Here is a 25,799-nt window from a genome sequence, read left to right on the forward strand (position 1 = left end):
TGGCGGGACCCAGGGGAAGAGCCTTCTCTATGGGGGCCCCGACCCTCTGGAACCAGCTCCCCCCTGAGATTAGGATTGCCCCCACCCTCCCTGCCTTTCGAAAACTCCTTAAGACCCACCTCTGCCATCAGGCATGGGGGAACTAAAACACCTCCCCCTTGCCCATGTTGTTTTGTTGATTGATTGACTGTGTCCCTGTTTTTATATATACTGTTTTTATGAGATTACTAATTTTAAATTGTAATTAGATTGGTGGGCATTGGATTTGGTATTATGTACTGTGCTGTTTTTTATTATTGTTGTGAGCCGCCCCGAGTTTGCGGGGCGGCTCTAATCTAATCTAATCTAATCTAATCTAACTCTATGGAACCTGGCCGGCCGCTGAGATACATGAGGCAGGAGATGGTCCTGTAAGTAATCTGGTCCAATGCCAGGTTGTATCCCAGCAGCCAGATTTTGTCTTCGCTATAATCTCTAAAGCCTGAAACCTAACATTGCCCTGTAAATGGAAACATTAAAGTATAGCAGCATATTATTTTTTTCATTTTTATGAAACGTAGTCCAAGACTATAAAGTTCACATTTAGAAACTTACTTGTCTGCAGCTAATGTCTCCATGTCTACATTCTAACAGGTGAGTTGTAGTGAAGTCGAGATCTCTTTGAAGCCTGTTCAGCCAAACACAAGGAAAATGCTACAGAATTGATTTCACTTATAGTTTAACTCTTAATTAACCTCAGTTAATTAACTAGACTTCATTTACAGTTGCCATCTATACAAAATCCTGTTTCAACTATCCTATGACAAAGCCTATAGGACAGAAAATGTTAAATATCATTGTAGGATGTAATAATCAGTATTGATTGATTGATTGATTGATTGATTGATTGGACTTTTATGCCGCCCCTCTCCGTAGACTTGGGGTGGCTAACAACAAATGATAACTTTGCAAACATTGTATTTGTGAATGCCTGGGTTTTTTTATATCTTGGGGTTTTAATATTAATTTTAGGTTGAGTTTCTTCTACTATATTTTGTATTGTATTTTACTCTCATTTCTGTAAACTGCGGAGAAGGGCGGCATAGAAATCCAACCAAATAAATAAAATAAAATAAATTTGCATCATTCCATGTAATTTCTTTTTACATTTGATAGCATATGGACCAACTTATCTTCTAACATTTTCTTTATCGATGAATATAAATAATATTTGCAGAATATTAAGGTATACACATTGATAGGCAAATAGTTGCTTTACTTAAATTTAAACATTTAAAAAAGGTAAAAAAAATTTTTACCTTTCAAATGTCCTGGAGAAAAGTAAGCTATACAGAAATACGATCACCCCATGACTTCCCTCAGAGTTCAGCTGATTAAAATAGATTTAAAAAAAACATGAATTGTTTTAACATCGCCCAACTTCTCTGACAATTGTAATTAGATGTTGTTTCTTGTTTTTAATTACAACATTATCCAAAATAGCCTTCCCAAACCCGGTATTTTCCAAATATAATGGGATTACAGCTTCCAAAATTCTTCACCAGCATATATTTATTTATTTATTTAAAAATTTACACAGCCGCCCAATTCTACAACAGCTATGGGTTGTAATTTAAAGAACCAAATGCTAGAAGAACAACAATCAACTGGACAGAACCCACTACCCATTCTAACCCAAGAGCTGGAGAAACAGCCAGATTTTGGGTGACAAGATGAAGAAAACGTCTCCATACAAAAGCAAACATGATTATTCAAAATATATGAAAAGTTTAGCAGCTGTATAAGAGTAAAATTGAATTAGTTTACTCTTTTGGATATGAACCGGACAACAATCCTGTGTAGGATGATTTAAGAATAATCCTTAGTTAACAGGTAGTAATTGTTTAAGAGAAAAGTACACCCAACCGTATAGAATTACTACACAGTAATTACTACACAATAATTCTCTTTCTGAGTATAGTAAAAAATAAATAAATGGTTGGAACGGATTCAATTTTGTAAACGAATTACACACCCTCTACTTACGCAGTGTATGTGATCCAAGATAAACTGCTGCATTGTTTCTTTCTCACAAAAGTCAAACAATTGAACCTGCAAAAAAGTATTAACCACAGAATGCCAATAAAGTGGTTGGATTCCAGCAAGAACAACATTGTGAGATGTAGTAATTACCTCCTTCAGTATTATCACAGACAAGCATTGTTTATTCTGATTTGAATTATGTACAGTATCTCGCATATTCTAGAGTTCACTTCAGTAAAATCTGCCAGATTTCACTGGTTTAGAAAAATGTCTCCTAAAGAGCAGCCAAATAAAACTATTTCCTGGAATCTAGTGGGCTGCTTGAATGGTTTGCATCCCACATATGGTTTCCTCTTTTATCATATACAGCAGTCTTCCCCAAATAGCTTGTCAATATTATACCATGTTTCCCCATATTGATGTGCACTCAAAAGCTCGATTGGGCTTATTATCAGGGGATGCCTTATTTTGGGGGAAACAAGGTAGGTAGTCCTTGACTTATGTAGTTTTTACTACTACTACTACTACTACTACTACTACTACTACTACTACTATTAATTAAATTTATATGCCGCCCGTCTCCAAAAACTTGGGGTGGCTTACAGCATATAAAAACAGTATACATCGAGATATAATTAATTAAAATTAAATTAAGAATTACGAATCCCAGCGACCGATTAGGTCCCACAGAGTTGGCCTTCTCCGGGTCCCGTCAACGAAACAATGCTCTCTGGCGGGACCCAGGGGAAGAGCCTTCTCTGTGGCGGCCCCGGCCCTCTGAAATCAGCTCCCCTCGGAGATTAGAACTGGCCCCACCCACCTTACTTTTGCAAACTTTTGAAAACTCATCTATGTCGCCAGGCATGGAGGAATTGATATATCCTTAGCTGCCTTTGATTTTATGGATGGTGTGTTTGGGCTGTATGACTGTTTTTAATAGGTTTTTTTTAAAGACTGTTTTAACATTGGGTTTGTATATGATATTTTATTGTTGTGAGCCGCTCCGAATCCTCGGAGAGGGGCAGCATACAAATCTAATAAATAATAATAATAATAATAATAATAATAATAATTATTATTATTATTATTATTATTTAAAAAACTAAAAAACCTATTAACATACAAACATATCTGTTCAAACAAGCCCACTATGCATTCAATGCTCAGGGAGTAGAATGTAATGACCCCAAGCTTGGCAGCATAAGTGAGTCTTTAGACTCTTACGGAAGGCGAAGAAAGTGGGGGCAACACGAATCTCTGGGGAAAGTTGATTCCAGAGGGCCGGAGCTCCCACAGAGAAGGCTCTTCCCCTAGGTCCTGCCAAATGACATTGTCTAGTTGACGGGACCTGGAGAAGGCTGACTCTGGGACCTAACTGGTCACTGGGATTTCTGCGGCAGGAGGTGGTCCCATAAGTAATATGGTCCCATGCCATGTAGGACTTCATAGGTCATAACCAACACTTTGAATTGTGTCTGGAAACCGATTTGCAGCCAGTGCAGACCGCGGAGTGTATGTATGTAGGTGTGTATATATATATATACACATATGTTAAAATGTTTTCAGCTGGAATTTTAAAATTAAGGGAGACTAGGATGGTCCCATTTCGGCCTTATTAGGCCTCATCAGCTAGCCACACCCCTTTCTTTTACTGGGATTCGATCTGGTGAACTCTGCATTGTAAAGCAGAGAACTAGCAGTTAGAGCTATTCGATCTGAATCCTTCCAGCTCTGTACCAGGGAGGATTCAGATCGAATAGCTCTAACTGCTAGTTCTCTGCTTTACAATGCAGAGTTCACCAGATCGAATCCCAGTAAAAGAAAGGGGTGTGGCTAGCTGATGAGGCCTAATAAGGCCGAAATGGGACCATCCTAGTCTCCCTTAATTTTAAAATTCCAGCTGAAAACATTTTAACACATACAGAATATAGTTGTCGGCTATAAATATATTAACTGCCTTGTAGTGGTCCTGGGTTGGGCCTAGAGGCAAAAAGGAGCTGTGACGTTCCTTAAATATACCAGGGTGATCCGACTTAAGAAAAACATATACACATATATATACACATACACATGTGTAACATGTTTTTGCTGAATTTGAAAATTAAGGGAGACTAGGATAGATCTATTTCAGCCTTGTTATGTTGGGTCTAAACTCAACTCAAACATTTCCCCCTTCCTGATCTTTAAAAGAGCTTATCTTACTTGTTCAGTGAAGTGATCCACTTCGTAGTCTATATTTGCAGTAAAGTAAGTATCATCCGTTATAAGACAGATGGTTGCTCTCTGACTTTCTCCTGCTGTCCAGAGAATATCGGCTAGTGCTGCTGTAAGAGTTTTTACTTGCTCTTTGAGACTTATTTCAGATATACTGGAAAGCCAAACAGAAAGAGGTTATAAGTGTTCTGTGAACGGCCCTCGGAGCCATCCCCCAACTCAAAAAGCCTTTATCTTATGAATAAATCAAACTCTTTATTGATATAAGCACACATAACCAAAAGCAGATTTTAAACTGCAGGAAAAAGGAGTTATTTCTCTTCGGAGCTAAATATCAACAAGTCCATTCATCATTTAAGCATATGAATTTGCTCACCAAAGTCCTGGCCAACAAGCAGAGAATGTGTTTTATTGAGGCAGAAATCATGGTTTTAAAACTTTGTTCAATCACATCCCCGGTCTCACATTTCTCTCATTGAACAACATTGAAACTCCAAGATCATTTGCTTTTATACTGCCTGGAGGTGACATCACACCGCAAAGAGGCTAAGTCTGTACACTAATACCTTTTACTATGCAACTCCTCTTGCCTTATGAGCAATCTCTGCAGCCTGGATCAGCTGATTGGTGGTATTCTGGGAGGCCGATCCAACCTCCAATCAGCTGCTTGTGCTAAATCAGGCTGTGCTGAAGCTGACCAGGCTGTTTGCTGCAAGGAGGCTACTTGCTGGGAGGCAGAGGCAGATTTTTTTTCTTGTTTTCCTCCCCAAAATCATCTTATGGTCTGGAGTGTCTAATAGTGCGAAAAACATGGTACTTTCACATTCTTAGCAGAGGAAGGTCAAAAAGAGAGGAAATAACATCTTTGGAGATGTTAAGGTGAAAAAAGATTAAGCAAAGTGATAAAGTGGCTGCTTATAGAGAGAGCTTGGAGTTGGTAATAAAATCAGAAACGGACACCTCTTGAAGGGAGGGGTTTTTTTATGCCAAGAGTACAAAGAGACAAGAAATAGACCTCAGAGACAAAAAGAGAAAAAAACAAGCTATGAATATAAGCAGAGACACACAGAGACAAATGGGTACAAAGAAGGGGAAAAGTTGAGCAAGCAGAAGTTTAGCCTAGAGCAGTTTTCTCAACCTTAGTGACTCAAGATACGCAACGATGTCGCTTGGTGGGGGCCTAGGGGAAGAGCCTTCTCTGTGGGGGGCCTGGCCCTCTGGAATCAGCTCCCCCTGGAGATTCACACTGCCCCCACCCTCCTTCCCATCCATAAGAGTCTTAAGACTCATCTATGTCTCCAGGCTTGGGGCAATTAGGTCTCAGCCTCCTGGCCAATGAAATGAGATATATGTTGTATGATTGAACTGGTAGGATTGTTTTTAAATATTGGATTTTTTAGATTGTAATTTTAAATTTGATTAGATTTGCCGTTGTATTGTATTGTTATATTATATGCTGTTGGCTGCCCTGAGTCCTCAGAGAAGGGTGCCATACAAATCTAATAAATAAGTAAGTAAGTAAGTAAGTAAGTAAGTAAGTAAGTAAGTAAGTAAGTAAGTAAGTAAGTAAGTAAACAAACAAACAAACAAACTTCAGTTTCCAGAATTCTCCTATCAACATGCTGGCTAGAAAACTTTGGGAGTTGAAGTCTAATATGTAATATTGTCAATATTGAGAAACGCTAACCTAGAGGAAGGGTTAGCAAAAAGAAGAAGTTAACCTAGAGAGAGGCAGCCTGAAGTGAACAAGGGATCAATGTCAATGGGGAAAAAAATACTACTCATGAATAAGCAAGAATTAAAAGGAGGAAATCAGGGGTGAACCCAACCAACTTGAGTTAGAGCCGCTATTGAGACCTACCTACCTCATGGTGATAAGGATAAAAAAACACCATGATTTATTTTATTTTCTTGAGATTTTCCACTCTTCTGCTGTTGCCCAACAGCCCCTATGCAGGCTCACATCTGTGAGGACCCAGATTGTTGGGGACAATATGCTTACTCTCTATAAACCGTTTAGAGAGGGCTGTAAAGCACTGTGAAGCAGTATATAAGTCTAAATGCTATTGCTACCTATATTCAGATTACATGAGGACCCCAATGGTATTGGCTCATCCTAACTGCACCAGCAGACAATGGTCAATGGTCAATGAATTTGGGCTGGCAGGATCCAAATTGCATGCGTATTGACATTTCTTCACACGTTGTGAACAGAACTTCATACTTGTGAACAGAACATGTACTATTATTATTATTATTATTATTATTATTATTATTATTTATTATTATTATTATTTATTAGATTTGTATGCCGCCCCTCTCCGTAGACTCGGGGCGGCTATATTAATCCTTTGTCAAACGAATATTCAATTTAAGTGATAGTAGAAATAACACTATGGGCTTTTTGGAAAGAGTCTTTTCTGCTGTGGCTTCCACCTTCTGCAACATCATGCACCCCCCCCCCAAATAAGATCTGCTCCCACTCTTTTGGCCTTACAAATGGACCTAAAAATCTGGCTCTGTCAACTGGTAGGGGTCCAAATGAGCATGTGTCATTCTCGAAGTGCTTAGTGGACTAAGATAAGGCTCCATTTCCTCCCCCTGTGTATCTTGCTCTCTTCTCATCTTTGTCCATTTGAAATCAGTTTTAAATCAGTTTAATATTTGTTTTAATGTTTCAGTGTTATATCCTGTTGTTTTTATTTGTTGTAGGCTACCTAGAGTCACGTCTAGGCAAGATGGGCAGCATATAAATGAGATAGAAATGCTACCTGCTTACCTAGCTAGCTAAATGATGGATAGGTAGACAGACAGACAGATAGAGAGAGACAGATAATAAATGAAAATATACAACACTTTGACAGCTGGGATTCTGAAAACAGAGAGAAGGCAGCTTGGAAATGTCCTAGCAGGCCAGATAGTGCACAGAGACAGAGAGAATGGCTGTCAGATTTCATTTGTGAAGGAATTGACAAAGTAATAGGCTGAAGGAAATTTAAGGTTTGATACTGGGAGGATGAGAAGCAGATTGGAGCCTGGATTGATGCAGAATGGAGTGAGGGGGACCATTTCCCTGACAGTTTTGCAGTGGCATTGCTCTTGCTGTGTGCATTTGTGGAAGAAGACGGGAAGAATCAGTTCAACTATGTACTATGCTGTTGAAATGAGTTGTAACTAAGATGACTGAGTGTAATGGGCAGGGAGTGCTAGCTATGATTAAACTTTCCTGCTGGGTGCACAAAGATTCATCCCACTAAATCCCACTGCTTATTACTGCTTAAATTATTTCTCTATGTTATACTCTCTGAATTGTTTTCCTAATGCAAATTATAAAGATCCTGTCTATTCATAACTCACAGTGGAAATTGCCCTTCCGCGTCTTTCCACTGGATAGAGAATATGGCAGCCAATTAACATGTACATGAATTGAATAGATACTGGAGTTCTATTGCAAAGCCAGTCCTCAAATTTAGGACTGGGCGCTGTCTGAAAAATGAAGTTACATACAGTTAATTAAAGAAACATTGAAGGAGATTACATTCCTTCTCTGGACTCTGGACATTTTAAAATAATGATAGGGTTTTATATGTTTTTTAATATTAGATTTGTTCTACTATAATATTGTTTTTATTATTGTTGTGAGCCACCCCGAGTCTTCGGAGAGGGGCGGGATACAAATCTAATATATTGTTGTTGTTGTTGTTGTTGGAGAAGAGTGGGAGAATAGAGGCTTACTGCCATGGCCTAGAGGTGGAGCTCTTGCCCTCACAATCAAGAGGTTGTGAGCAGTGTTCCCTCTAATTTTTTTTTGGGGTGGGCGGAAAAGTATAGTGTCTGAGCGGGACTGGGCGGCACAATAATAATAAATAAATAAATAAATAAATAAACAAACAAACAAACAAACAAATAAAAAACCCACCCTGTTTTGCCTCAGAGAATTTCAAAATAAAATACTGTACTGTGTGTCTATAACAGTGAGCTCATAATAGGGCAACTCTATCAATATCAAAATGCCACTTAAATAGTTGAGCTAGTTTCAAACTAGATTTTGATTTTCTTTCTCTCTTCCTTACTCCCATTCTTTTTCTTTCTCTTTTCCTTCCTCTCTTTTTTCTATCTGTTTCTCTCTCTTCCTCTCTTCCTCTCTCTCTCCTTCCCTCTCACTCTTTCCCTCTCGGCTTCTGGGCAGGTTTGGAAAACTCTGAGTTGATGATGATTTTTAAGTGAGCGATTACTCACTGCTCAGCTTAGAGGGAACTATGGTTGTGAGTTCTAATCCTAGGTAGAGGCAGATGTAAGGGTCTCTTGCTTGGGCAGGGGGGCTGGACTAGATGACCTGCAAGGCCCCTTTCAACTCTGTTAATCGGTTAAATGTGCCCTTCAAATAAAATAGCTGCAAATTCCACAGTTTTAGAGCAGCACTAGACACAAGAACAGTTTTCCCCCCCGAATGCCATCACTCTGCTGTTCTGTCTGGGTTCCCCCAGACCTCAACACCAACTGGAAAAAACAGCCAGACACTCTGGTAAAAGCCAAAAGTATTTTATAACTGGAAAAAATAAACACAGAGGAAAACCTGTTCTTCCCAACAGACAGGATATAATACGGTACAGCAGGGTCCTGATGTCCAGACAATACAGCAAGCTTCTTGCTGGCACCCCCCCCCCCCCAAGGTTTCAATAGTCAAAGGCACAAACCAGGATTCCAAGACGCCAAAGTTCACAGTCAGGTCCCACGACTCTCAAAAGATAAAACTCCACAAGCCAGGAAGGGTGGGTCTGCTTTTTAGCCTTTCCCAAGAACACCACACCCAAACCCAGCTGTTGCCACTTTAATGCTGAAAGTATTTAGCCAATTGATTCCGTCTCTGAGTAGCTCTTCGTTGTCGCAGATCAATTATGGCTTGTGCACTTTCCTCTAAGGAATCCAGGCTGCTTGCTGGGGAGAGCTCCCCCTGGTGGGACTCTGGCTGTCCTCCCTCTTCTTCAGCCTGGGATTCCTCCTCCTCGTCTGTCTGCACCTCCTGTTCCTCAGCCTCTCCCTCTGAGCTGGAAACCGACAGAAGGTCAGCCGTTCCCGGAGGGGCCTCAGACGGAACCACAACACTCTGCTAAACAAATAATTCCCTCATCACTGTCAAACTGTTCACTAAGGCTGCATTACTATGACTATTACTCTTCTCATTGTTCCCATCACCCTTCTCTTCCCACTTATGATTGTATGACTGTAACTTGTTGCTTGTTTCCTTGCGACTTATATTAATATTGATTGTTTCCTGATTGCTAATTGATACCCTATGGCAGTCATTAAATCATGATTTTCGACAAATGTATCTTTTCTTTTATGTACACTAAGAGCATATACACCAAAGACAAATCCCTTGTATGTCCAATCACACTTGGCCAATAAAGAATTCTACAATTAAGCCTTGGATGTGGTCATCAAGACCACCAAATTCTTTGAACAAATGATCAACTGGAGAGAAATACAATTTTCTTTCATCTTTCAGTGCAAATTGGGTGCTCTGGGGTGGAGCTCCATTTTCGCTACTCCACTGCGTTACCCCCCCCCCCAAAATCTGGGCAGCAGCCCACCCCTGCTTATGACCCTTTCCAATGCTTATGACCATTGCAGCATCCCATAGTCATGTGATTAAAATTCAAATACTTGGTAACTCACCTGATCACTATTTGTGACAAGCAAAATAAATGGAGAAGCTAAATTCACTTCACAATGGTGTTATTAATTTAACAACTGCAGTGAGTCAGTTAACAAATGTGCCATGAAAAGTTGCAAAATGGGGCGAAATTTACTTAAAACTGTCTTGGTTAGAAACACAAATTTTAGGCTTACTGTAATTGTGATTATAAATTGAGGACTACCTGCACTATGTTCTTCCTGCTCCATCTAGAAATTAATAAATAAAATTTCCCGACCCCCTTAAATCCCAGATGTATACATTTCCTTACCTTTGAATGGAGATGTTTTCTTCTTTGTTTTGTACAAACAAAAAGTGTTTCATGATGTGAACCTGAACTGCCATCTGGATTGCTGTGGCTCCATCCTAAAAAACAAAAATAACCAAGAGTGAATTGCTCTATGATTTGCTTACATTATGATACAAATACAATGTATTGGGAATCTTATCCAGTGCTTACAGGAGACTGAGCTTTGAGCTACATACATTTTCAAGCTCTATTTAGAACAATGGTGGGCAAACATTTTTCCATGTCATGACATTAAACAAAAATCTATTAACTTCTTGCTGTCTGCTTAGCCAGGAAAAAGATATCCAGCGGAGGTCTTGGAAAACATAGATCTGGCTGGACCCAGGAAATACTATATCACAAATCCCTCCCTCCCTCTTTCTTCCTCCTTCCTTCCTTCCTTCCTTCCTTCCTTCCTTCCTTCCTTCCTTCCTTCCTTCTTTCTTTCTTTCTTTCTTTCTCTTTTCTCTCTTCTCTATGGCAAGAGAAGGAAGAAAATGCTCTGGGATAGCGCTATCATCCCTCTACCTTTGGCTGTGGGACCTTCTGGGACAGGGCAGTAAGGGGGTGTGCTCAGGGGCTGGCGGGGTGCCTTGATGGAGCAAGGAGAAGTGGTGCTGTCTGGAGAGCTGGTGGATGGGCATGCCGTGCATTCCAGCCTACCACTCGCTCCGGCTGTATCCCAGGAAGTTCATGGGAAGTGTTGGTGGGCGGAGCTGGGCAGGGCTGCAGCACCCGGAGAGGAAGGCTGGATGGGGAGGTGTGGCTGATTGTCTGTTCATGCCCCCTGCTTCACTCATGGGGTGGATGGGCTGGAGGCACCCAGCTAAGAAGCATGATTGAGTGAGGCCAGGGCAGCACAGCTTATTGTGCATATAGGTCTTGGGGTGGTGGGCTTCATTGCAAGCCAGCATCCCTGCCTGACCTGGTTGTGGGCTTTGCAAAGCCCGCTTGAGCAGACATGGGCCCCCATGGCCTAGGCCAAGGAAAGCGCCAGCTGGTCTCCAGCCTGCCCGGTCCCCTGAAAGGTTTGGTGGGTGGCTAGAGATACAGTTGCTGCTGCTCTGGGGATGAGAAGTAGGACAGTGGCAATCTCACCCATCCTTCAGAACTAGAGGAGCAGTCACAGTTGCAGCTGCTTCCACCATTTGTCTTTCTCGGAAGGCTTCGAGCCCTAGCTGAGCAAATAAGGTGACTTATTTAAGGGAAAGCACCAGCATAGGCATCATGAAGCCTCAGCTGGGCCAGGCAGGGACGCTGGCTTACAGCAAAGCCCACTACTACAAGGCCCCTGAAAAGCTGGCGGCACCTGCTGCAGCTGGTCCTCAGATTCCGAGTTGAGTCCGAGAGTGCATGTGCAGTCCTGGGACGTACACTTGCCTTCCAGAGCCCTGCCGATGCTGCTGCCTCCCTTCTCAGCCCCAGAGCAGCTGTAGCTGCATCTCAACCGATGGCTGCCGACCTTGGAAGGCAATTGTCCATTGCAGATGCAAACTGTGGCTGCTTCCCAGGCTGATGCCATTTACCAAGATTTCTCCATGGACCACCAAAAGTTTCTCACAGACTACCAGTGGTGACCTGTGACCTATGGACTGGCGCATCTTATAGGGCAGTGATGGCGAACCTTTTTTCCCTCAGGTGCCGAAAGACCGTGGGCGTGCACTATCGCGCATGCACAAGTGCCCACACCTATAATTCAATGCCTGGGGAGGACAAAGACAGCTTCCCCCACCCCCGGAGGCAGGAAACAGCCTGTTTCCAAACTTCTGATGGACCAAGTAGGCTCATGTGTCACCCTCCCAGGCTCCAAAAGCTTATCTGAAACCAGGGGACGGTAAAAATGCCATCCCTCATCCCCCCAGAGCTCCATGGAAGCCAAAACCACTCTCCCACAGCCTCTGTGTGAGCCAAAAATCAGTTGACCGACACACACATGCACATTGGAGCTGAGCTATGGCAATGGCTCATGTGCCAGCAGATATGGCTCTGCGTGCCACCTGTGGCACCCATGCCATAGGTTCACCATCGCTGTTATAGGGCAAAAAATATGGTACTTATCAATTTAAAAAATATTGGGCAGACATTACCTTATCCATCTCTAAGGCATAGGCCAAATCAGTAAAAGGACGGTGAAACCTGAAATATGACCTTTTCCAGTCATAGTTGAAGACTTGAAATGAGTTTCCAAATAATATCCTTCGCAATTCCTTTGAATGGAAAAGTGGATTTCTTTAGTTCACTGTTGTCAGCCAACAATCAAAAAATCTCTTGGTGATGTAGATATATTAAAAATCTCACATATACAATCATATGTAGGACATAATAAAAGGAGAGCCAAGTAAAAACAAAACAAAAAAAATCCCTAGAGCCAAACTATATATAGAGAGAAGAAAAAAAAGAAGTAAAATTTCTAGCTCACAAAGCAATCAATAAAACCATTCTTAAAATGTCGTAGAGAATAAAGAGCGTTTCCTCTGTTTTATATTAGTCCTTCAGAGCAACCATGCCAAAACAAGAGAATTGCATGGCATATTCCATTCTTGTAATCTCTTATTTTGCAACCTTTGGGAGTGAAAATTGGGCATGGGGTAAACATCTTAAGTCCCAAACAGCCAAATAGGGATGCCAATAACCCCCAAGCTAGTCCTGGCTGTAGAACTGAAACTCCTTTAAACTGATCACTTCCAAGGCAGATCATTAAATATAATTTTGATGGCCTGTCTCCAGAACAACACCACAGGAACAAAATAAACAAAGACACGTTGTGTTATGCACATTTTAAAAGTGCTGGAAGTACACTTTCAATTAGAGATTGTGATCAACAGGAACAAAGGTAATAACTACCACTGGAACTAGGGGATGTGAAATCATGGAGAGCACAGTACTGTGGTTAAGTTCATTTGACTTGTTAGTCTAGGACTAGGTTAATTAAATTATAACATAGAAGTCTGCTATGTCTTAGAAGGTTATGTAAACCAGGCTATCATATTAAATCAAAATGTGGTTTGATTGCTTGAGCAACACTTTTTAGGCAAGTAAAGAGCCTCGGTGGTGCAGTGGTTAGAGTGCAGTACAGTGATCCCTCGAGTTTCGCGAGGGTTCCGTTCCAAGACCCCTCGCGAAACTCGATTTTTCGCGATATAGCGGTGCGGAAGTAAAAACACCATCTGCGCATGTGCGGCCATTTTTTCATGGCCGCACATGCGCAGATGGTGAAGTTTGCGTGTGGGCGGTGGGGAAGACCAAGGGAAGGTTCCTTCAGCCGCCCAACAGCTGATCTGCTCGGTAGCGCGGCAGCAGCGAGGAGCCGAAGATGGGGTTTCCCCTTTGCCTGGGCAACGGGGAAACCTCATCTTCGGCTCCTCGCTGCTGCCGCGCTACCGAGCAGATCAGCTGTTGGGCGGCCGAAGGAACGTTCCCTGGGTCTTCCCCGCCGCCTCGGATCCTCGCTGATGCCCGCCCGCCGTTTGCCGCTCGTCCCGTTCACCCACCGCTCGCCCCGTTCGCCCGCCGCTATCGAACTTGCTATCGAGCCTGCTAATGAAATCCAACCCGCAGCGGCCCTTTCCCTCTCCAGGCTGCGGGAGGGGTCCGGAGAACAATGCCTGGCGCCGCGCTCCCGGCTGGGCTTTTTTCCCCCATTTCCCCTCGGGTGGAATTTCAGACCCTCCGCCGGTTGGATTTCATTAGCAGGCTCGATAGCAAGTTCTTCCTCCCTTTAGAAAGCCCCGCAGCCTCCTCCGCCCGGCGAGGCCGCCAGCGAGGACCCGCAAAGCCGCCGCCGCAGCGAGGCCAAGCCGCCCGCTCCCACGGCACGGGCTCCCAACACAGCGCCGCACAGCCCGCCCTCGGCGATGCCTCCGCGGATCTGCAAGCCCAGCCGAGCGACGCCTCTGGTCTGGGCGAAGGCAGTGGGCAGGCCCCGCCGCAGCAGTCCCCGCGGGCACTGCGCGCCAAGGGCCGGCCAGGCCGCTGGCCAACAAAGGGGCTCCCTCGCCTCCCTCGGGCAGGTTTACAAAGGCAGCGCGGCAACTTGGAGCCCAGCACGCCCCGCAGCCCTCGCCTCGCCCGCCCCCGCCTGGCCGGCGCTCCGGCTACCCCCGGCTGAGGAAGAACCGAGTAGCCCCCGCCCTCCCCCGCCTGGCTCCCTTCAGCCCCCCGGGGCCAAGCGGGCGGGGGGCGGGCGGGACTTCGCCTGTCTCCGCCGCCCGCATCGCCCCTCCGGCAGGCCGGCATCCCCCGCCCGCCTCTGCTGCAGCCGCCTCCGCCTCCCCGACTGGCACAAAAGGGCCCCGCCCGCCCCGCCCCGAAGCTTACCTTGCGAGTTTTTGGCTGCGGGGGGAGAGGTAGGACTTTCCTAACTCCCTCCCCCCGGTCGCCGTTTGCTGCTCTCCCGTTCACCTGCCCGCCATCAGGACCGCCGCGCACTAACTTGATGACGGCCAAGCCGTCCCAGATCGTGGGGAGGGGAGCTCTTCTCCAGCCAGGGGACGGCGAGGCCCTCCCAATGCCCCACGCTTGGAGCCGGAGTGAGGCCACTTCCGCCTCCGGATGAAGGAATCTCCTCAAACTCAAAGCCTGTATCCTGCCACCCGGTTTACCCAGGACACGAGCGGCGAAGTGACTTGGAGGAATGGAAAGTCCAAACCGCCCGGTTTCAGTGGGGTTTCCCCGTTGCCCAGGGATTCCTGAACCCACCACAGCCACCTCCGTTCGGGCGAAGGAATCCCTGGGCAACGGGGAAACCCCACTGAAACCGGGCGGTTTGGACTTTCCATTCCTCCAAGTCACTTCGCCGCTCGTGTCCTGGGTAAACCGGGCGGCAGGATACAGGCTTTGAGTTTGAGGAGATTCCTTCATCCGGAGGCGGAAGTGGCCTCACTCCGGCTCCAAGCGCGGGGCATTGGGAGGGCCTCGCCGTCCCCTGGCTGGAGAAGAGCTCCCCTCCCCACGATCTGGGACGGCTTGGCCGTCATCAAGTTAGTGCGCGGCGGTCCTGATGGCGGGCAGGTGAACGGGCGAGCAGCAAACGGCGACCGGGGGGAGGGAGTTAGGAAAGTCCTACTTCTCCCCCCGCAGCCAAAAACTCGCAAGGTAAGCTTCGGGGCGGGGCGGGCGGGGCCCTTTTGTGCCAGTCGGGGAGGCGGCGGCGGCTGCAGCAGAGGCGGGCGGGGGAGGCCGGCCCGCCGGAGGGGCGATGCGGGCGGCGGAGACAGGCGAAGTCCCGCCCGCCCCCCGCCCGCTTGGCCCCGGGGGGCTGAAGGGAGCCGGGCGGGGGAGGGCGGGGGCTACTCGGTTCTTCCTCAGCCGGGGGTAGCCGGAGCGCCAGCCAGGCGGGGGTGGGCGAGGCGAGGGCTGCGGGGCGTGCCGTGCTCCAAGTTGCCGCGCTGCCTTTGTAAACCTGCCCGAGGGAGGCGAGGGAGCCCCTTTGTTGGCCGGCGGCCTGGCCGGCCCTTGGCGCGCGGTGCCCGCGGGGACTGCTGCGGCGGGGCCTGCCCACTGCCTTCGCCCAGACCAGAGGCGTCGCTCGGCTGGGCTTGCAGATCCGCGGAGGCATCGCCGAGGGCGGGCTGAGCGGCGCTGTGTTGGGAGCCCGTGCCGTGGGAGCGGGCGGCTTGGCCTCGCTGCGGCGGCGGCGGCTTTGCGGGTCCTCGCTGGCGGCCTCGCCGGGCGGAGGAGGCTGCGGGGCTTTCTAAAGGGAGGAAGAACTTGCTATCGAGCCTGCTAATGAAATCCAACCGGCGGAGGGTCTGAAATTCCACCCGAGGGGAAATGGGGGAAAAAAGCCCAGCCGGGAGCGCGGCGCCAGGCATTGTTCTCCGGACCCCTCCCGCAGCCTGGAGAGGGAAAGGGCTGCTGCGGGTTGGATTTCATTAGCAGGCTTGATAGCAAGTTCGATAGCGGCGGGCGAACGAGGCGAGCGGCGGGCGAACGAGGGGAGTGGGGGGCGAACGAGGGGAGCGGCAGGCGAACGAGGGGAGTGGGGGGCGAACGAGGGGAGCGGCGGGCGAATGAGGTGAGCGGCGGGCGAACGGGACGTGTGGCCGCCGAACGGGGCGAGCGGCAAACGGCGGGCGGGCATCAGCGAGGATCCGAGGCGGCGGGGAAGACCCAGGGAACGTTCCTTCGGCCGCCTAGCAGCTGATCTGCTCGGCAGCGCAGCACCAGCGAGGAGCCGAAGATCTTCGGCTCCTCGCTGCTGCTGCGCTGCCGAGCAGATCAGCTGCTAGGCGGCCGCTCGAGAGCAAGAGGGGGAGAGAAAGAGAGAGAAGGAAAGAAAGAGATGAGAGAGGGAGGAAGAGAGTGTGAGAGAGGAAGAAGCAACATAGAGAAAGAGAAAGAAAGATGAGAAAGGAAGGAAGAGAGTGACCTGATCGGGTGGGGAAAATCGCGATATAGTGTTCGCGAAGATCGAGATGGTAACAATTGCTGAAAAATCGCGATATAGCGTTTTCGCGAAGATCGAGATCGCGAAACTCGAGGGATCACTGTACTACAAGCTACTTCTGCAGTTTAGCAGATCAAATCTCAGTAGGCTCAAGGTTGACTCAGCCTTCCATCCTTCCAAGGTCGGTAAAATGAGGACCCAGATTGTTGGGGCAATATGCTTACTCTCCGTAAACTCATGAGTGGCCTGCTAGCCGGAACACCTAATTGGGCTCACCTCCGCGGCTCTGGAGGTACTGTGACTTCGAGTGGAATTACGCTTCTGCGCCCGTGCAGGTAGCAAAATCGTGTATGGCAATGCAGGTGCACCCATGTTCCGGCAAGGTTTTTTGCTTTCACGCATGCAGAACACAGGTGAACCTGCATCTCCGTGCATGATTTTGCTACTTGCACGGGCGCAGAAGCATAATTCCACTCGAACTCACGGTACCTCCAGAGCCACAGAAGCGAGCCCAATTAGGCGTTTCGTCTACCAGTCCACCCTGTGTAAACTGCTTAGAGAGGGTTGTAAAGCACAGTGAAGCAATATATAAATCTAAATGCTATAATGTTATAATTTTAATAATTAATAATAATTTATTAGATTTGTATGCTGCCCCTCTCCGAAGACACGGGGCGGCTCACAACCGTAATAAAAAGGTAATAGAATAATAGAACAAATCTAATAATAAAAAAGATATATAAAACCCTAACAATTAAAAAACCATACAGCACATACATACCAAACATAAAATATAACAGCCTGGGGGAGATGTCTTAGTTCCCCCATGCCTGGCGATAAAGGTGGGTCTTGAGTAATTTGCGAAAGACGAGGGTGGGGGCCATTCTAATCTCTGGGGGGAGTTGATTCCAGAGGGCCGGGGCCGCCACAGAGAAGGCTGTTCCCCTGGGGCCTGCCAAGCGACATTGTTTGGTCGACACGATCCGGAGAAGGCCAACTCTGTGGAACCTTATTGGCCGCTGGGATTCGTGCGGTAGAAGGCGGTTCCCGAGGTATTCTGGTCCAATGCCATGTAGGGCTTTAAAGGTCATTACCAACACTTTAAATTGTGACCGGAAACTGATCAGCAGCCAGTGCAGGCCACGGAGTGTTGTAGAAACGTGGGCGAATCTGGGAAGCCCCACGATAGCTTTCGCGGCCGCATTCTGCATGATCTGAAGTTTCTTAACACTTTTCAAAGGTAGCCCCATGTAGAGAGCATTGCAGTAATCGAACCTCGAGGTGATGAGGGCATGAACGACTGTGAGCAATGACTCCCTGTCCAGGTAAGGCCGCAACTGGTGCACCAGGCGAACCTGGGCAAACGCCCTCCTCGCCACAGCTGAAAGATGATGTTCCAATGTTAGCTGTGGATCGAGGAGGACGCCCAAGTTGCGAACCGTCTCTGAGGGGGTCAATAGTTCCCCCCCAGGGTAATGGACGGACAGATGGAATTGTCCTTGGGAGGCAAAACCCACATCCACTCCGTCTTGTCTAGATTGAGTTTGAGCTTGTTGACACCCATCCAGATCCCAACAGCCTCCAGGCACCGGCACATCACTTCCACTGCTTCGTTAGAGGAGATGTGTTTCATTAATCTTGCTTTATATGCTAGCTAGTTAGTAGGAGAGGGTGCCAAAAAGAGAAAGCCCTTCTTCATCAAAACAACTCATGTAATTTCAGACGCATCATTTTTTGGGTGAGATCTGGTTCTAATGTCTGTGTTGCTCTATACGTAGTAAGGTATCAGGTTTGTTCATTTCAAGTGATCATTCCCCATAAACATCTATTTTAATTATTCTAACAGCAGTATACTGCGGTCTTCTTCCTAACAGCATGGCTGGATAAGAATTCTCTGTTTCCTTAATTCTGGCAAGATTAAGTTTCAGCTCATGCTTAATTGATAAGATCTGCTTACCAGAGCCATTTCCAATAAGATGGGATGCCCTCCTAGGGCTGATGAAATGATTACAGCTTTGGGAATTGAATATAGAGTATGAAATGGAAGCCTGCTCTGTTCTAAGGGGTTTATATTTTGACATGTTCCAGAAACATCTTCTTTATCATTATCAGTTTTACAGTCTTTGTATTTCTGAAAAAGATGAAGAAAGGAACAAACAGAAACACGATAGCATTTTAACTGCAAGGTAATAATAAGGTTTTTGTAATAATTTCAATCATCCATTGACAATTCAATTTTTTCAGAAACACATTTTAAGGAAACATGACAGTAATTTAAAGGCAAACAGTATTGTTATTTTCAGAAAGTGTTATTGGTACAATAATAATGTGGGCACTTAGCATAATCAAATATTCTTAGAAGCAAATTCCATTGAAATATTTGGAGTTAGTAAACTCAGAAGTATTCACAATTACTCCTGAGCTACTTACATTGTTTCATTTATATTGTGATTAATGTATTATATAGTCTTACAGCAAACTTAACTAATTAAAAATAATCAACTCCTGAAATTCCCAAGCATACAAGTCAGCTTTACTTTCTGTCTGTGTTAAGAAAGAAAAGACAAATGTTTGTCTTACTTACTATTTGATTCCTGCTTACTTCGTCCTGCAATATTTCTATATAACTCAATTTAGAACCTACCCATCGTTTCAGCTGGCTTAGTTTCAGTCTGCTATCCATAGCTAATGGATAGAATGAAAGACGTCACAAGTTATCAAGTGACTGGTCAGACTTAAAAAGGAGAACAGACAGTACAATATTCTGAATTACTCAAGAAAAATGATCTTATTTAGAAATAAATGTCAAAGTAATTGTGGAAACAGAATTATGTTCTTCATACAGAAATTTCAAATGATTCTCCTGTCACATAAATGAATAGTTATTTTAAATAGTTTTTTTTAATTTGCTTTTTGGTGAAGACTGATTATGAGCCATATGCAGTATATTTATATGGATAAATAGTAATTGCTGCACTACTGACCTAACTAGATCTTAATCTTGCTGTTTTCTCTAAAATAGCTATATTACATGGTTTATACATCCATTCTGTTAATTTGTTCACTTGCATAAATATTGGCTGACTCAAAATATTGTTGATAGATTTTTTTTTAAAAAAACCCATCCCTGATCTCATATAAGGAGTCCATCTACCAATTTTGAAGGTATCTCTAAGTGATTAATGTGTGTAGAAATGTGTATTTATACATACAATATATTCATAAACATTATTTCTTTTCAGAGTAAGCTGCATTATACATTGCACAAAGATCAGAAACAACAACTATAGTGGCTTTTGATATATTACGTTTTAGATCCATATTCCTCATTGCATTGTAATATTTAACATTTGCAAATCATTTGAATTTTCTACCACCAAAATGGCATCATTTGTATTCAAAGTATACATGCATTCATGTCCTCATGAACACAATTCTAACATTATCACATGTTAGATTTGTTCATTTAATGTTACAATAGGTAAAAGAATTATAATTCATTTATAGAGTCCCAATACATTTATCTATAAATACATTAAACCAGCAAGGTAACATAATACATTACACCTGCTCAAAGGTATTTGCTAAGCATTCTGTTTTACTCTCAAAAATATTACCCTATTGCATTCATCAACCAATGTTTAATACATGCAAAATTTTTCATAATTCAAACCTATTCAGTTCTTCATATGCTTTTCTAAATCAACAAATACAGGTGAAACTTGAAAAATTGGAATACTGTGCAAACGTTCATTTATTTCAGTAATGTAACATAAAAGGTGAAACTCAATATATGAGAGATATTCATAACATGCAAGGCAAGACAGTTCAAGTCATGATTTGTCATAATTGTGATAATTATGGGGTACAGCTCATAAAAACACCAAATCCACAATGTCAGAAAATTAGAATAAATAAAACAAGGATTGTACATAGAACAATATTGGACCTCTGAAAAGTATAAGCATGCATATGTACTCAGTACTTGGTTTGGGCCCCTTTTGCAGCAATTACTGCCCCAATGCAGCATGGCATAGAAGCTATCAGCCTGTGGCACTGCAGAGGTGTTACGGAAGACCAGGATGCAGCCGCTATTGAAGCATCCTGGTCTTCCCTGACACCTCAGCAGTTTCTATGTCATGCCTCATTGAGGCAGTAATTGCAACAAAAGGGGCCCAAACCAGGTACTGAGTACATACACATGCTTATATTTTTAGAAGTCTGATATTGTTCTCTGAACAATCCTTGTTTTATTGATTGCATGTAATATTCTAATTTTCTGAGATGTGGGATTTGGGGTTTTCATGAGTTGTATCATCATCATCACAATTGTTAATTGTGTAACAGAATATTTTCCTCCTTACCACATTTATTCAGAATGCTGCACTTTTCCCAGCAAAACACACCCAATTCTTTCTTTTTGGGGGTGGGTGGGAATAAATAGGACTGAACTATAAACCAATGGATGTGGTGGCTCAGTGGCTAAGATGCTGAGTTTGTCAATTGAAAGGTTCGGCAATCAGTGTTTTGAATCCTTAGTGCTGTGCAACGGGGTGAGCTCCCGTTACTTGCCCCAGCTTCGGCCAACTTAGCAGCTCAAAAGCATGTAAAAATGCAAGAAGTAAAATAGGGACTATCTTTGGTGGGAAAGTAACAGCATTCTGTGCACCTTTAGCATTTAGTCATGCCGACCAAATGACCATGGAGACATCTTCGGAAAGCACTGACTCTTTGGCTTTGAAATGGAGATGAGCAGTCATAATTGTGATGATGATGATACAGCTCATGAAAACCCCAAATCCCACATCTCAGAAAATTAGAATATTACATGCAATCAATAAAACAAGGATTGTTCCGAGAACAATATCAGACTTCTAAAAATATAAGCATGTGTATGTACTCAGTACCTGGTTTGGGCCCCTTTTGCTGCAATTACTGCCTCAATGAGGCATGACATAGAAACTGCTGAGGTGTCAGGGAAGACCAGGATGCTTCAATAGCGGCTGCATCCTGGTCTTCCGTAACACCTCTGCAGTGCCACAGGCTGATAGCTTCTATGCCATGCTGCATTGAGGCAGTAATTGCTGCAAAAGGGGCCCAAACCAAGTACTGAGTACATATGCATGCTTATACTTTTCAGAGGTCCAATATTGTTCTATGTACAATCCTTGTTTTATTTATTCTAATTTTCTGAGATTGTGGATTTGGGGTTTTTATGAGCTGTACCCCATAATTATCACAATTATGACAAATCACGGCTTTAACTCTCTTGCCTTGCATGTTATGAATATCTCTCATATATTAAGTTTCACCTTTTCAGTTATATAACTGAAATAAATGAACATTTGCATGGTATTCTAATTTTTTGAGTTTCACCTGTATACAATAGTTATACATTTCTTACTGCACTGCTGAAGAATTAAAACTGGTCTATGACCTCCCTTTAGGCATAAACCTGGACTGCTTGCCCAAGTATTGGTATTGTCACTATTTATACTTATTAAGCCAGAATTCTGAAAAATCCCTGCAAAAGAATATTTTTTGAATTAATCCATGTGTATTTTTTCTATTGCCTCTTATTATCTCCCCCCACCTTTTTTTACAAAGGAACGATAATTTATATATTTATTTATTTTATTTATTGGATTTGTATGCTGCCCCTCTCTGTAGACTCGGAGCGGCTAACAACAGTAATAAAAACAGCAGCATATAACAATCCAATATTAAAACAGTTAAAAACCCTTATTATAAAACCAAACATACATACATACAATGCATAAAATTGTAAATGCCTAGGGGGAAAGAGTATCTCAGTTCCCCCATGCCTGGCGGCAGAGGTGGGTTTTAAGAAGCTTGCAAAAGGCAAGGAGGGTGGGGGCAATTCTAATCTCTGGGGGGAGTTGGTTCCAGAGGGCTGGGGCCGCCACAGAGAAGGCTCTTCCCCTGGGTCCCGCCAAGCGACATTGTTTAGTTGACAGGACCCGGAGAAGACCCACTCTGTGGGACCTAACTGGTCACTGGGATTCATGCAGCAGAAGGCGGTCCCTGAGATAATGGCATTCTTCCAACAAAAGGGATGGACCCTGTCTTTACAACACAATAAAAAAGTCATAGCACTACTCACGAGTCGTAGTGACAGTGGTCAGAAGGCAGTAATGCAGGCTACTTTTGCTGATTGCAATTGCCAACAGTTCAATCCTGATCAGGTCAAGATTGACTCAGCTTTCTATCCTTCTGAGGTTGATTAAATGTGGACCAAGATTGTTGAGGGCAATATGCTGACCACTTAGTATAAACCACTTAGAGAGGACTGTAAAACACTCTGAAGGGGTATACACAGGGGATGGACAAAAAATGGAAACACTTGACTTTTTGGCATCATAATGTTTGAACATGTTCAAATCAATCAAAACGTGACATATTTTAATGTTTTTTTAAAGCCTGTTATTTGACGTTTTTTTAAAACTACCCTTTTTTTACAGAAATTTAAGGAAATGGTTTATAACCTTCTAGAAATGGCAGACCTCTTAGACTTTCAAAGAGGCCAAATTGTTGGTGCTCAAATGGCAGGCGCTAGTGTAACAGAAAGTGCCCAAATGTTTGGCCTTTCAAGAGGTAATGTCTCAAAAGTAATGACTGCTTTTGAAAGAGAAGGGAAAACGTCCTCAGTCAAGCACAGGTCTGGTCGAAAGTCGAAGTTGTCTAAGAGAGACGGCCGGACTCTAAACCGAATTGTTAGAACGGATTGCAAGACCGCAGCTCCTAAAATCACTGCAGAGCTCAATAGACATGTACAGAACCTAGTTTGTGGTTGATAAGGACACCAGATACTTTTCATATGCCCTACTGCCAACATGGATCTCCTGCAGTCTATAGAATCACCCTGTAATAAAAGGGATGGTTAAGACATTTAATAAACGAATGAATGAATGAATGAATAAATAAATAAATTCTGAGATATTTACTATTAACATATTTCTGCCTTTCATTTTTCCTTCGAAGATGAATAATTTTAGTTTTCTTTGAATTCTGTGCCGTTCATCTCAGCCCACAATTAAAATATCTAGATTTTTTTAAAAAAATCTCTTCCTGTTAAAGTATTATTCAACTCCTTAACCCCCTCTTTTCAGTCATTGATGAAGATACTGAATAGCTTAAAATCCATAAAACATTCTATGGCACTCTATTTGATATCTCCCTCCTAGCTGAAATGGAACTATTAACAAGGATGCTTGGGTACAATATCTTAGACAATTATTAGTCCATCAACAGTAGTATCATCTAGCCATGCTTTACCATTGTATTAAGGAGCATATCATGAGCAACTTAGCTGAAGGTTTGGCTGAGGTCCAGATATAATACGCGCATGGTTTTCTGATCTACTGAAGTAGTAACGCTGCTGCTATCCAGCAGGATTAATTTCCAACTAAGTCTTTACTAGTTCCTGCCTATCCAACCACATCCAAATATGCTGACAGATTTCTATTTTCTTGAGTCTTCTTTTTTCCTAGTTTTGTACAAGTCCTCTGGAAGTTCTCAAACACTATGAGAGTTAAAATGATTCCATGATCATCTTCATTATTTCCTTCATTTAAGTCAGCTAAGTTGTCTCTCCTTGTGAATCCTTAGCTTGGTTTTCTCCTTTATCCAATGCAGAATGAAAACAAAACTAGTGCTCTCTTTCTATTCAGAGAGAAGACAGGCACAAAACAGAAGTTAAGAAATTCTATTTTTCTTATCCTCTCCCATACTTTCTCCTCACAATGGAACTATAGTCTCAGGGTGTCCATTTGTTCCTCACTTAGTCAGAGAACACTCTGTAGTTTTCAATATCTCTTACAGGCCTCAGTTCATTCTGAAATTTGGCCTTTCTGACAAAATGTTTACATATTATGGACACTACCTAGTATATCTTTGGTTATAAGCCTCTCCTTCCATTTCCTGTAGAAGGAGGAGGCTGTATATGTATCTCTCATTATCACTTTTGTATGTCTCTTTGAAAAAAGTACAGATGCAGAAAGGTTTCATCAACATCTTTTGCTTATCCAGAAGGGTCTTTAATAATGGCATTACTCCTCCCTCTTTTAATCTCACCAAAATCTGTCTGTCATTATCTCTCTCTCTCTCTCTTTCTCTCTCTCCATCTATCCATCCATCCATTCATCCATCCATCCATCTATCTTTGTCTATGTATATCTATATCTTTATCTCTCTACCTCCTCTGTGTACAGCACAAACACATTTTTTTGTTCCTTCCAAAGGCATGTGTCAATCATGGCCATCCTGCTGCTAAACTTCAGTCATGCCTATCATGCCTATACTTGTCTTCCTGACTACACACACTTCTGTGAACTCTATAATGGAATTATGTTCACATTTTTTTTCATATCCTCTTTCTTTACAACTAATTCATTTGTTTTCTGTTCATACAAAACTCATACTTCCGGCAATCATTTTGTTTTTATTCTACTGTCTTTCCCTTTATTTCATATCATTTTCTCAAGATGCTTTCCTGGCAGTACCAAAATTCTGACCCATATTCAAAACTTGCCATGAATCTTCCCATTTGTTTACATAAATAGATCTATGCTGAAACCAAGATTTCAAAACATCAGACAACAAAGCAGTTATTTATCAGTTTTCAAGTTCTGATCTTTTTCTCTTTCATTCACTTCTATCGTGTAACAAAATACTTTCCTCTTTATCACATTTATTCAGAATGCTGCACTTTTCCCAGCAAAACAACACCCAATTCTTTCTCTTTTTTGGGGGGGGGGGGATCAATAGGACTGAACTATAAACCAAGGGATGTGGTGGCTCAGTGGCTAAGATGCTGAGTTTGTCAATTGAAAGGTTCGGCAATCAGTGTTTTGAATCCTTAGTGATGTGCAACGGGGTGAGCTCCTGTTACTTGCCCCAACTTCTGCCAACTTAGCAGTTTGGAAGCATGTAAAAATGCAAGAAGTAAAATAGGGACTATCTTTGGTGGGAAGGTAATAGCATTCTGTGCACCTTTGGCATTTAGTCATGCCAACCAAATGACCATGGAGACATCTTCGGAAAGCACTGACTCTTTGGCTTTGAAATGGAGATGAGCAGTGTCCCCTAGAGTTGGGAACAACTACCACATATGTGCGAAGGGAACATTTACTTTTATAAACCATACTCCCTTTGGAGATATGTACCAC

General features: G+C 43.7%; 1 protein-coding gene across 14 annotated transcripts in view; it reads right to left on the reverse strand.

Moving 5' to 3' along the window:
* Positions 1 to 25,799, reverse strand: part of MINDY4B (MINDY family member 4B) — a 46,397-nt gene that overhangs the window by 14,228 nt on the left and 6,370 nt on the right. For 8 of the 14 annotated variants that reach the window (XR_011559304.1, XM_070754107.1, XM_070754113.1 and 5 more), the window contains 7 exons: positions 18,569 to 18,742; positions 12,311 to 12,430; positions 10,206 to 10,300; positions 4,225 to 4,390; positions 2,026 to 2,091; positions 1,299 to 1,369; positions 595 to 667 (listed from right to left, as the gene is read on the reverse strand). Coding sequence is in view for 13 of the 14 variants with exons in the window: in XM_070754107.1 (XP_070610208.1) it covers positions 595 to 667; positions 1,299 to 1,369; positions 2,026 to 2,091; positions 4,225 to 4,390; positions 10,206 to 10,300; positions 12,311 to 12,430; positions 18,569 to 18,742 (765 nt within the window). In the remaining variant the exon portion in view is untranslated. The remainder of the gene's footprint in view (positions 1 to 594; positions 668 to 1,298; positions 1,370 to 2,025; positions 2,092 to 4,224; positions 4,391 to 10,205; positions 10,301 to 12,310; positions 12,431 to 18,568; positions 18,743 to 25,799) is intronic. The other 6 variants (XM_070754112.1, XM_070754116.1, XM_070754115.1 and 3 more) reach the window with 4 other exon arrangements.

The sequence above is a fragment of the Erythrolamprus reginae genome, chromosome 5 (genome assembly GCF_031021105.1).
Source record: "Erythrolamprus reginae isolate rEryReg1 chromosome 5, rEryReg1.hap1, whole genome shotgun sequence".
Classification (NCBI taxonomy): Eukaryota; Metazoa; Chordata; class Lepidosauria; order Squamata; family Dipsadidae; genus Erythrolamprus; species Erythrolamprus reginae.